This window comes from Bos taurus, chromosome 26 (assembly GCF_002263795.3).
Source record: "Bos taurus isolate L1 Dominette 01449 registration number 42190680 breed Hereford chromosome 26, ARS-UCD2.0, whole genome shotgun sequence".
NCBI lineage: Eukaryota > Metazoa > Chordata > Mammalia > Artiodactyla > Bovidae > Bos > Bos taurus.
The window spans coordinates 19,677,699-19,690,842 of NC_037353.1; the positions used below are offsets into that span (position 1 = coordinate 19,677,699).

Genomic DNA, 13,144 nt, shown 5'->3' on the forward strand with positions numbered 1-13,144 from the left:
AAGGTTGGCAGCATCTTCTCTGGAGGAAAATAAAATGTAATTTTTAGTTTGTCTTTAACCATTTGCAATCAATTCCTTTCAAGTGCAGGAATCAGAGCTTTCCTCTTCTGTTCTAATTTTCTCATCACTTAATTTTTACCAAAAAAAAATCTACTCTTCATACTTTGGCTATTGTTACTTGATTGATTTTCAGATATTTGTATGAATATTCAACTGTATATTATCTTGGCACAGTTATATTCAAGTTATTAATGATGATTATTACCAACTTACAGAATTTTACATTTTACAAAATTATTTTATAAAATATTAATAGCAGCTGACATTTGTTGAGTACTTTCTAGGTGGTGAAAGATACTTATGCATTGGTTCACTCAACCCTTTCCAATAGTGCCCTGAGATAGATTATTCATTGTCTCCCTTTTATGAAGGGAAATGGATGGTTGTTGAGGCTGAGTAATCCGCCCAGGGACACAATAGTAAATGGTAGATCTGGGTTTGAAACTCAGGTCAGTCTGTTTCCAAAGTCAATATTTTTAAGCACTACCTTCAGATACTCCCCACTTTGTGACTTCAGCACACTAGCCCCATCTTACAAAGCAGGAAATGCAAACTCAAGCAACTGGAACACCGTGGGGACACCGTGGAGACACCGTGGAGCCTGCATCTTTTGATTCCAGGTAGCAGAGCTCTTTCTTCTTCCTAGGGCAGCTTCCACCAGGGTGAGCTGTTCAACTGCTGGTATGGGTTGCTGACATCCATTCACACCATTTGGATTAATAAATAAGCAACGGATGAGGACTGGTAGTTAAAAATGAGACGGGCTTCTCCTTAAAGTATCAGGGGCAAAAGAGAGCTGCATGCCTGGTCACATGGTGCCGGCTCAGGCTCTGGTCTGAGAGGCCAGAGTTCAGAGGCACAGAAGGGGAAAGAAGCAAGTCATGCCCACTGGGCATGCAGCCCAGGCACTTCAGCCACTGACGTGGAACCGGCCCAAGTCCCAGTGATTGATCCTGCAGCTGAGGGTGCCCTTCTCTCAGCAGCCGCAGGTTTCCACAAAGGGAGGTTGCACATGGAGAAGTCTTTGTCAGGGCCTCTGATGAGAGGATTGGGTTTCACATCACAGCTACCCCTAAACAGGTACTCTGCTTCTTTCATCTTCCTGATGGCTCCCACGGGAAAGAAAAGAAAGAGAAATGAAGCTACGCCAAGAAATAGGTCACAGGCCGGTTTGGCAAGGTTTTTTAACACCTTTTTGCCCCACCACCTCCAGATTCGTTACTTTAAAATTCCTTAATTTTTACACACCCTGTGTGGCCAATGGACACCAATGGGAAAAACTTTCCTAAGAAATTTTTCATAAACCATTGACCATGACTCTCTGGAAAATTAATGCCTCTGACCCTTTGTACATATTACTGCCTCTGGAAGATTCTCCCCAGACCTCAAACTTCTCTTCCTAGGGCTAACTTGCTCCTCTCCTTCAAGATCCAGCTCAGGCATTGTCTCCTCCAGGAAGTCTTCCTTGATGCCCCATGCCTGCCCTTTATCCTGGCAGGCTTCTATCCTTCTCCTGTCCTGCTAAAGCACTTCAGCCACTGTCCCTGCTGACCGATCTCCTATCCACACTGTAAGCTCCTTGAGGGCAGGGATACTCTCCAGTGTCTAGCACTGTATCAAGCATACAGCACAAGTGTAATAAAGCACCTAATTCTTTTGCTCTATTTTTCCTTTTTAAAATAGCCTTTATTTTGCTCAGGTTATGAAAGCAATAATGCTGATTGCAGCAATTTTCATAAAAATCCACAAAGAAGAAAATGGAAACTATCTGTAACCCCACGGCCCAAATAAAACCACTTTGACATTTAGATGTAGTCCCTTGCAGTAATTTTCTATGTGTATATGTATATATGAAATTGGAATCCTATTGTCGTATCTAGTTCTCACAAGAATTATAACAGTGTCTTTTGGAGGCAGATAGAGGAGACATTTTTATTACAATTTGAGTGATAAAGAAAACTAAAATCCAGAGATACACATCTAATGGATGGTAGATCTAGGACTAGAACCTGTGAATCTTGTCAGAGTACTGGGCCCCTTCCTGCTGCTTCCCAAGGCCTCTTCATTAGGCAGTGCTGCACAACATCCGGCATCAGTGGGACGTGGGTCTGTAACTGGATGTTCTTCCTCAGGGAAGGGACAGATTTAAGCTGATCCTGTGTCCACATCATGGTTGTGTAGTGCATAAAGAACAGTGTCTTAATGTTTCAAAGGGAAACAAGGATAGAGCAGCAAGTTTCTCATCCCTAACAGAGCTATGCAGATAACATTAAGATGCAGAGTTTCTTTCCAATAGCCATGTTGCTATGGGAACCACAGCTATAGGTTCAATCCCACCATAGACTAGCGAGTTATAAACTAATCCATGACTACTGACTGTATTCTAGAACATACACAGTGAGTGTTCAATTCAATAAATGTGTACTGGGCTGAAGTGAATGCTTATTGTTGTTCATAAGGGACGGTCAGCAAAAAAGAGTGTTGTCAGTAAATGTAAATATCCCTACCACTACACTCAGTATAGAAAAGGCTATCTGATGGGAACTTGTTTTCTATTTCATTCTAAGGACTAAACTATAATCCCTCAAGTACAAACACATACCAGATTGTTAGCTCTACAGATGAGGGAACTGAATCTTATTTATCTGCATGTCCCCAGAATACCTAGCCTAGAGCCAGACACATCTCAAGTGTCAATGCTTTTTTGAATTGAATTATATCTGCTAGGTCAGCCTGAGAGTTAAGAAGATGTTGACTAGTAATTCACCATTCCTTTCCCTGAAAGCTCTGTAAATCAAGCTCTTAAAAAAAGCAGCAAGCTAAATTCCAAAACCCTCGCTTAGGAGAAATGCCCACGGCTGGTGGGGTCTGGACTATGTCCACTGAATGTGCAGATCTCTTCTGCACAAACATCCCTTATTCCCAAGGGAGCCCATGACTAGTCGACAGGCTGTGGAGACTCACACGTTCCCTCTTTCCCAACGGCAAGGGGGTCAGGGGAAAGGGGTGGGAGTCGAGTGATGAAACACTGCTGGACTAAATGTTCTTCTCTTCCCAGGAGAAGGAAAATCTCACAACAGGAGGAGAGTTGGCACTTCTCTAGAGGAACAGCCAGAAAGAACATGGGCTGTAGCGGAAAGTGACCTTTTCTCAAAATAAGTTGTTTTTTTTAAAGAGCTACCTTCAATATTCTCTCTTCCCTTAGATTGGAATGGCTTTGCCACTGGATTGGAATCCTACATACTCAGCTGCCTGGGTCATATGGTATATAAGTTGGGAAGCTATTAGGCTAAGACCCTATAACAACAACAACAGGAAAAAGTAGTATTTGCTAATAAGAGCTTTTCCTGAAATGCTGAATTTGAAGGAACTGGAATAGAAAATACTGATTTTTCTGGGAGCTAACCAAAAAACAGTTTAGTAAGGCCCTAAACTCTTAACTCTGGAGAAGGGAACGGCAATCCACTCTACTATTCTTGCCTGGAGAATTCCATGGACAGAGAAGCCTGGCAGGCTATAGTTCGTGGGGTCACAAAGAGTCGGACACGACTGAGCAACTAACACACACAAACTCTTAACACTCTTGAAGATTTAATCACAATGTAAAATCCAAAGTTTTTATCAGCAGTGTTTGGACCTCAACTGTACAAATCTCTGAAATGGCAACCAGTATGATTCCTAGGTGTGTCCATTACACATCCCAGGGGCCGGCTGGCAAGGTCTGTCAGATTGGTGCCCTGGTCTAGCCTAGTAAATTATTTCCAGGAGACTTAGGACACACTCTCCCAGCTGCCAAGTTCTCTGCTTATAAGGTGCAGAATTTATTAGCCCAAAGAAAGATAAAAAGAAAAGTCTGCTACCTTTTAAAGTGATTTTACATACAGTTTCTTTATTAGAGCTTGGTGTTTCCAGAAATACAGCTGCTCAGATCACTTGAGCCTTTGTGCTAAATCCATAGGACTTGTTTTAGCTTCCAAAGAACCTCTGTGCTGTTCAGTTCAGTTCAGTTCAGTTCAGTTGCTCAGTCGTGTCCTACTCTTTGCAACCCCATGAATCGCAGCACGCCAGGCCTCCCTGCCCATGACCAACTCCCGGAGTTCACTCAGACTCACGTCCATAGACTCAGTGATGCCATCCAGCCATCTCATCCTCTCTTGTCCCCTTCTCCTCCTGCCCCCAATCCCTCCCAGCATCAGAGTCTTTTCCAATGAGTCAACTCTTCACATGAGGTGGCCAAAGTACTGGAGTTTCAGCTTTAGCATCATTCCTTCCAAAGAAATCCCAGGGCTGATCTCCTTCAGAATGGACTGGTTGGATCTCCTCGCAGTCCAAGGGACTCTCAAGAGTCTTCTCCAACACCACAGTTCAAAAGCATCAATTCTTCGGCGCTCAGCTTTCTTCACATTCCAACTCTCACATCCATATATGACCACTGGAAAAACCATAGACTTGACTAGATGGACCTTTGTTGGCAAAGTAATGTCTCTGCTTTTCAATACGCTATCTAGGTTGGTCATAATCTGTGCTGTTACTACCTATCAATCAAGGTGTCTCATGGTAAGCTTTTAAAGAAAGTCACCTGCATTATCTCCCATTTGGGGAGAACAAAATCATGAGATCTTGCATCTTTAACCTACAGCTGGCCATGCAAAGGTACAGAGAGATTTGATACGCAATCCAGGTTTGTCCAGCTCTGAAACTCAAGACTGTCCAGTCACCCAAAGACCATAGGTTTTCTTCTAGCCTAGGTTTTCTTCTCTCCAGTTCCTCGAGATGCCTGTTCCCAACTCTAAACCCAATTCTGAGACAAACAGTGGCCTCAGACCCCATCACAGACACCAAAGAGAGTACTGCTAGAAATAGTGTGGCATGTTGAAAAGTAAATAACATTTTGAACTGCAAAATTCCTTGTTCCAGCTCTCACTACTTCTCTGACCTTGGATAAGTTGCTAAACAACTTCAAAGAACCGTAGTGTCTCTTCAGCAAAATAAAGGCACACTTATGTCACCGGCTCACTTTAGAACAATTATGTCCAAGAGCAGTTATTTGTTTATATACTTTCCTCTTCTTAGTATGCTTCACTAGACTACAAGCTCCAGTAATTCAAGGACCTTGTCTTTTTGGTTCATCATCGTGGCTCATTGTCAGAAATAGTGTTCAGCATGTAGTACATGATCAAGAGGAGTGAATGAGATTTGAATGTATGAAGGAAGGAATAAAGGAAAGAAGGAAAGACAGGAGAAAAAGATGAACAGAGGGAAAGAAAGAATGTTTGTAGTATTACTGATGTGCTGTATGTGAAAGTGAAAGTCGCTCATTCGTTTCCGACTCTTTGCAACCCCATGGAATAAAGACCACGAAATTCTCCAAGCCAGAATACTGGAGTAGGTAGCCTTTCCCTTCGCCAGGGGATCTTCCCAACCCAGGGATCAAACACAGGCCTCCCACATTGTAGGCAGATTCTTTACCAGCTGAGCCACAAGGGAAGCCCAAGAACACTGGAGTGGGTAGCCTATTCCTTCTCCAGCAGATCTTTCTGACCCAGGGATCGAACTGGGGTCTCCTGCACTGCAGGTGGATTCTTTACCAACTGAGCTATCAGGGAAGCCCGCTGTATATGAAAGTGCCCTATAAAATTTTAAGTATTATCCACATTATTGGGCTTCCCTTTGGCTCAGTGGTAAAGAATCCGCCTGCATTTCGGGAGACACTGGAGATACAGGTTTGATTCCTGGGTCAGGAAGATCTTCTGGAGGAAGGCATAGCAACCCACTCCAGTATTCTTGCCTGGAGAATCCCATGGATAGAGGAGCCTGGTGGGTTATGGTCCATAGGGTCACAAAGAGTTGGACATGACTGAAGCAACTTAGCACTCAGGCAAACAACCACATCTTTAAACATATAACTAACATTTGATGCATTAATTATACCAAGGTGATCTTTTAAGAATGTAAGTTAGATCATGTTACTTCCCTGCAGAAAACCCTCCAGTGGCTTTTCATTTTACTTACAATAAAAGTCAAACTCCCTTTAGCTTTCAAAGCCCTGTGTGATCTGACCCAAGCTGGCCCCATGTCCAACCAGTCCCCCTGTTCCTTGCCAGGCCCCCAGCACTCTAGCACGATTATATTTCCTCAAACATGCCAACTCTGTTCCTGCCTTGGAATCTTTGTGCTGGCCCCTTCCCCTGCCTGAAAGCCCTTCTGCAAAAATCTGCATGTCTGGCTCCTTCTTGTAGGTGGACTCTTGGCTTCAGTGTCACCTTCTCAGAGAAGACTTCCTTGTACACTCTCTAAAGGAGCCCTCACTGACCCTCTCTTACTATTTATTCAGTTATCTACTACTGGTCTCCTCCCCAGTGCCTGATGGTCAATAAATATTTACATTTGTGTGGCATTATATTTGTTCTGTGCTTACATTTCATAGATGCTTTTCTAATCATTATTTTGTTTTATCACCACAAGTTTATGAGCTCAAAACAAACAATGAACAAACAGAACCCCCTATGGTTCCAAACTGAAAACTTCCTCTCTGTCCCTCCATACCCCAGCCCCCCACACGCTGAAAGAGAGAGGTATCCTGGCCTTGTGCATAAAAGCAACTGTGCCAGTCAGCTTTAGTATTGGTGACTTAATTGGAGTCATGTACAATCAGAGATAAAATAATTCCTTAGTACACTAACTAGAGGGATTCTTTCCAGACATAGAAATGGTGCTGTTGGGTGCCAAGCTGTTCTTTGTTCTGGACTTGGAGGCTTCCTAGTTAAGGGCTGGGGTGAGGGTGGTGAGATGAACACAGAGGGTGGAAATGGGCAGAGGGAAGCAAAGGGCAGGAATGCTCACTGGGTTCCAGCTGGGTTTGTTTACTGTGGACCCCAGGGCAGCAGTAATTCTGTAGGAAGAATACTGGGCCAGGGCACAGGAGCGGGCACTAGGGCTGGCACTATACACCCCTCTCCCAATCCAGGCTACCAGTCCCTCTGTTACATGCGGTGGAACTGGATCATCTCCAAGGGGAATCCCAGCTCTGACGTTCTATGGGCTAATGAGAGGACTTGCCTTTTATCATGACCAAGATGTCTGTAAGCAGGATAACTCACATAATATTTTTGATAAGCACAGCTTTTCTGGACTAAGTGGGGTTTCTTTGATGAGTCAATAAAGTCGCTGGACATGCCCAGCTCTCTGCTCTTGCCATTCTTCTTTAGCCTCCCCTTTCTCTGCTCTCCTAGAGTAGGTGACACCTGGGCAAATCCCCTCATCACACAGGGATCAACATCCAGTGTGAGTGCACTTAAGCCACTCTCCAAGGGATGGGTTTCTACTATATCTGATCTTGGACAACACTCGCCCATCTGCTTTCAACATGTTGCATCTGACGTTAACTAATGTCTCCTATTAGCATTAAAAGAAAACAATCTGGAAAAATTCACTCTCAAGCAGAGTTCAAACAGGCCACAAGTAGATTTGGAATCTCAACTGCACAAGGTTTGTTAAAATAATAGTGGTAAATATATATAAATGCATAAATGTGTATATGCATAAACCCATATGTACACACATGTGAGTATATATTGGGGTCTGTCTGGGGGGTAAAGCTAAAAGTCTGTAAAATGGGTCAAAAATATTTCTGTCCAATTTGTGAAATTAATGAGTAACAGAAGGAGAAAAATTCTCCCAGTGGGGATCAGAGCACGATCAAAAGAACTGAAGGACATGGGAAAGGAGTTGGGAATCTTGATCTTACACTTACTGGTAATGGGTTAAAATTCTGGTCCACAAGGTGATTGTATCCGTGGTCAAAAAATGAGTGCCGAATCACAACATCAATGCCCTGATTGGCCAGCATTCCTAAAGTGTTCAGCCATCTGAAAAGCAAGGGGGAAAAAAACCATATCGATACATTTAAAATCAATACATTTAAAAACTCTTACTCATACCCTCTGCTGGCCCGCTTAATGATAATTACTTAGTTCTCTGTCTTTCCCCAGATGGTATGAGCTCATCAAGAATAGACACGTTTTAGCTTTGTACCCCAAACAACCATCACAGTTTCTGGAACACTATAGGTGCTCAACAGTCTAAGTTGAAACTGATCTGGATAAAATTAGATTCTAGGATTTTGAGAATCACCATTTACATACTAGGGACAAATCATGCATAGTTATGATTCCCCAAATCTGAAATAATATGGAGCTCCAAACCAGTGATCTTTCTAACACTAAAGACCACTGCTAATTTTTACATTATGAGTGAATATTATAAAATATTTTCAAATCTTTTCCACATTGACAATTATATTTTATTCTGATAAAACTAACAAATACCTACTGATAATGAATCACATACAACACACACACAAACACAGTAAAATGCAAAGACAAAAGTTATAAATCCAAAAAGAAATCTGACAAAAATATAGTAGAACCATTTTGTTGCTGTTGTTCAGACTGGGACATTGTAACCCAAGGAAACTGAAAATGCTTTTGGAATATCACATGGCTAAGCTACTTGTCTTTCTTATTTTTGTTCATTTGGCAACACTGTGAAGTCAGGAGAACAGGTTTAGCTTTGCTTTAGCCTCTGAGACACAGTTTAGCTGACCTGTGGTAGAACTGGAACGTGAATTCTGGGCTGACGCCTCCTAAGTCAGTGTTCTCTCCACTGAAATAGCACAAATACAGTAGGTTCTAACAAATAACAAGTATTTCTATGTCCAAACAAGTTTGTCTTTCTCACCCTTCTATCCCCAGGCTTACTAAATGAATGAAGAGACAAAATGATAAGTAAATACATAATCACATATATGTGAATCCCTATCTCTAGTGGCATCTAGATGTCAATATTTGTATTTGTACATGTGATAAGATCCCATTTGTTCATTCATTTATTATTCATCCAACAATATGAATTCATCAACTGTAAATGCTAGATCTTGTTCTTAGCATTAAGAATAGATTAAAAAAAAATGCCTGTGAGACCACATAAGTCATTTGTAAAGGACCGGGTATGTAGCTGTACCTACACATTTACAAGAATGTTATCAAATTCCTATTTGTGACCTCTACAGAGCCTAGCACAGTGAAATATAAAGAATATATATTCAACAAATAAACACTAACTTGTGAATCTGAGTTTTTTGGATTTTCTCCTGAGAGCATATGGGTAGTTTTTGAAGGAACTTTAAAGAGAGAGGGAAGAATATTCATTCTCCTCTTTAAACCCACATCCTATATGCACATCCCAGGTCTAGGGCATTAACAAATGACTATGGCCAGAGCCCCTGCTTCTCCATAGCTTTTCAGAATAGAATGGTTAGTTCTGGAATTGTCTTCATCTTCCTCTGTAATAATAAGTCTCCTGAGAAGGAGAAATAAATGGTGTTCCATGTCTCCCTTTTATACTTAATTAGCGAAAAGTGGCAAGATAATTGACACATCTCACCAAGGATACTTCTGTGGCTATTATTTTCTATCCACAAAACACTATTGAATATCTATTACATGACAGACATGTAGGTGCTGCAGACACAGCAGTATGCCAAGGGTAGGGCATCAAAGAATCTCAAAGTCCTGATTGGGAAAACTACCCTTGCATATTGGCAGCAGAGAATTCTAATTTATGCATGCATGTGAATGTGTCCTGGTAAGCTTATATTTATGCCATATATTGAAAAAGGGCTGTAAAATGCCTTCTTTCCAACTCCTTGCTAGCCTTCTGGAGCTTCCTAGAATGCTGTACATTTTTTTTCTCCTGGAAGCAATTTATACCCCTTGGAAAATTGGACTCAAGGAACATGTTTCTGGGTACTGCCAGAAGAGCTTACAGCCAGTGGATGATGAAAAGGTAAGAGAGAAGACCAGGAGCAGAATGAGCTGCTTTTCATTTGATCTGTCAACCAAGCATGGAACATCTGAACTACACCAAAATCTAAACAACGATGTTAATCTGTGTTCACAAAAGTGACTGTGGAGATCTATGGATATTTAGCTGATGCTAGCGAAAAGGCAAGTCTCTCTCTAGCTCTCTCCATGATGGTCTGTGTTATTTCTCATTTCACATCACTCTTTAAGGGAAGAATGTTCATGAAAACACTCAGTACAAACGGACTACTTGCTAGGCCCTGCAGCTGAGTTCTGAGACCACTAAGCAAAGGCCATGTTCTTCTGATTCAAGGGGCCTCCAGCAGCCAACCCAACTGTCACAGTGAAACCTGCTGAGCAGAGTATTTTTGAAAGAAAACCCTCAGCAACACTGAACAACCTCTCTGTGCCGCTCCATGTGAGGACATGGGGCTGGAAGACCCCAGGCATATCATGCAGCCACTGACTCATTATCTTCATCTGCATCTGCCAGGATTCCATCTTAAAAGATATTTGCTTGACCAGCCTGATTTGCCCTTCACAAATGTAATAAAGAAGCTGCCTTAATGGAGAGGAACTATAGCTGTATAATTAGAAGTGGCTGTTAGTAGTGAAATGTGTAGTTGAGGGCAGAGCTGCAGTTCTTAGGAGAACTTTGTTCAGATGAAAAACCAGGACCCCAGACTAGATTGGACCAGAAACAGGTCACCTGGTCAGTCTGTGGTCCCGAGTGGTTTGTCCCTGTCTCATGACAATGGGAGGCCAGGCAGAAGCCCTTGTGCTTCTGGCTTAAGTTGCTCTCCAGATAACTGTAGTAGCCTTCAAATTCATTTTCCTATCTCTTGCCTCTCCAAACTGGTACAAACTATCAAACCCAGTGTTTTCAGTACAGGTCAGATCTCTGTAGGACCTCTTTCCTCCTCTGTAATCTTCAATGGCTTGCCACTGAGTATAGAATAAGGCCTCATATTGCATCCTTGGTTTTCAAGGTCTTCTATGATTTGGTGGTAAAACTCTGTCCCTAATCATACCTGGGCTTCCCAAGTGGCATTAGTGGTCAAGAACCTGCCTGCCAATGCAGGAGACATTACAGACCCAAGTTTGATCCCTGAATCAGGAAGCTCTCCTGGAGGAGGCCATGGCAATCTACTCCAGTAGTCTTGCCTGGAGAATCCCATGGACAGAGGAGCCTGGTGGGCTAAGGTCCATAAGGTCACAAAGAGTCAGACACAAATGAAGTGGCTTAGCACAGTCATACCTTCACTAACCCCTGCAGATACTGAGGCTTTCTCACGCTAATCATTTCTCCTCATAATGTTCCTTCAGTTTAGAGTGCTCCCCACTACCCTCAGCAACAACCTTCACCTACAGAAATTAGAGAAATTTCTTAATGTTCCACTCATTTGCCTCTTCCCCCACCAAGTCCTTCCTGATACTAGCAGTCAGAAATTCTTGATTCCTCTGCATGTCTATCCCTTGTGTGGTCAGACCATGTAAGGAAGGAAGAGAGATGGTATAATTTAATGGCAAAAAGGTAGGCCTCTGGAGCAGACTGCTATAACTTGAGTCCAAGCTCTGCCATTAATTAATAATTGCATCTATCTCACTGGGTTCTTATAAAATAAGGGCATCTACTACACCGGTTGTTAAATCATTAAATATGCACAAAGCACTATTAAATATGCCCTCGGCACATGGTAAGCACTATGCAGTTAAAATTATGATGATGAAACTTATCTCCAATAGCTTTTCTTACCCTCCATCTCTATTCCTCCAGTTGTCTAAGTTTCTAAAGGGCAAAACCTCCCTCTTATTCTTACCTATCTCCCAGGACTCTAGTGAAAATTACAAGAAAAAAAATTTATGCTGTCTGTACTGTATTTTGCACTGTAGACATAAAATAAAACTCTATTACTATCTACTTATTACTAACCTTATTACTAATAACTACCATTATTATTCTTGCTCTAATGCCTGTACCTGAGATCTTATTATTTAGACAAGTCCCTAATCACTGTTTGTTGAGTGTTTAAACACATTTACAAAGAAATGGATGAAGAATTTTCAGTAGGAAACGAACCACCACCCCATCCAAAGGGCAGAATAATAAGCAATTTCACTGTCCTTTCCTCAGTGCCCTTGGGAGTGAAATTACAAGTTCTACTCACAAGAATCCTGCAGCATAGGAATCTGATAGATTGTTTGTGCCTCCAGCTGAGGTGGTCACCACACCTTCAAGCCAAATCTTCTTTCCTGGGGTGTATGTGTTAACCACCTGTTCACACAACAAAAGCAGAAGGAGATAATGAAATTTTAAAAAACTGTTCCTAAATGAGAAGGACCATACATTCTCTTAAAGTTCCTCTGATCCTCTGCTCCCAGGTGGTCATGATCTGTGTTTTTTTCATGTTGATACAGCCCATACAGCTGGCACACAAATACACACACACACACATTAATATTGATTCATGTTCACTCAAAGAAATGATCATTTTTTTCTCCTAAATGAACCAAAGTGACATTGTGACAGGAGAACAAGTGCATATTCTAGGACATAAGTTGACTACAAAACCCTTCAGTGAAAATTAATAGTGGAGGTCAAACTGGAATGCTGTTAAAGATTAAAGAAGAATTTCCCCTTGCACCTAGAAGAAGGTGGTCCTCTCCCTCTTCTTGACACTGCTCAGAGTGCCCAACCCAAGGAGACCTGGAAATACTATAAATAAGAAAGCAAGAAAAATACCTTAAATGATTAGAAAACAGAGTCATATTGTGAAAGTAAAGGTCTACAGTAATGATTCCCCTTAAAACATTCATGCTTTTGATAAACTTTGTGTTTCCTTTAAGATTAACTGGAACTGAGTAATATATTTCTGTTTTTCTTTTTTGCCTTTGGCTTCTAGGATATTCAAAGTTTAATTTTTGTTCGAAGACAGATATAGAGATTATTAAGGCAGTCAGAGAAAAGTGGTTTTGTTAAAAAAACAAAACAAAAAGGTAAATAGTATAAGATGATGAACCTTGAAATCATTAAGCTAAGTGAAAGAAACCAGACACAAAAGGCCACATATTATATTCATTTATATGAAATGTCCAGAACAGTCAAATCCATAGAGACAGAAAGTAGATTAATGGATTTCTAGGGTTGGAAAAAGGGAAAGAGAATGAGGGGGGAAGATGGGGAGTGACTACAAACAGGTATGGGGTTTCTCTGGAGGATA

The 13,144-nt window shown here is 41.6% G+C and overlaps 1 protein-coding gene across 9 annotated transcripts in view; it reads right to left on the reverse strand.

Annotated features, from left to right (window-relative positions):
* Positions 1–13,144, reverse strand: part of HPSE2 (heparanase 2 (inactive)) — a 720,379-nt gene that overhangs the window by 139,994 nt on the left and 567,241 nt on the right. For all 9 annotated transcript variants that reach the window (XR_003032892.2, XR_009492978.1, XR_009492977.1 and 6 more), the window contains exons 8-9: positions 12,092–12,198; positions 7,814–7,928 (exon numbers count right to left, since the gene is read on the reverse strand). Coding sequence is in view for 3 of the 9 variants with exons in the window: in XM_005225662.5 (XP_005225719.1) it covers positions 7,814–7,928; positions 12,092–12,198 (222 nt within the window). In the remaining 6 variants the exon portion in view is untranslated. The remainder of the gene's footprint in view (positions 1–7,813; positions 7,929–12,091; positions 12,199–13,144) is intronic.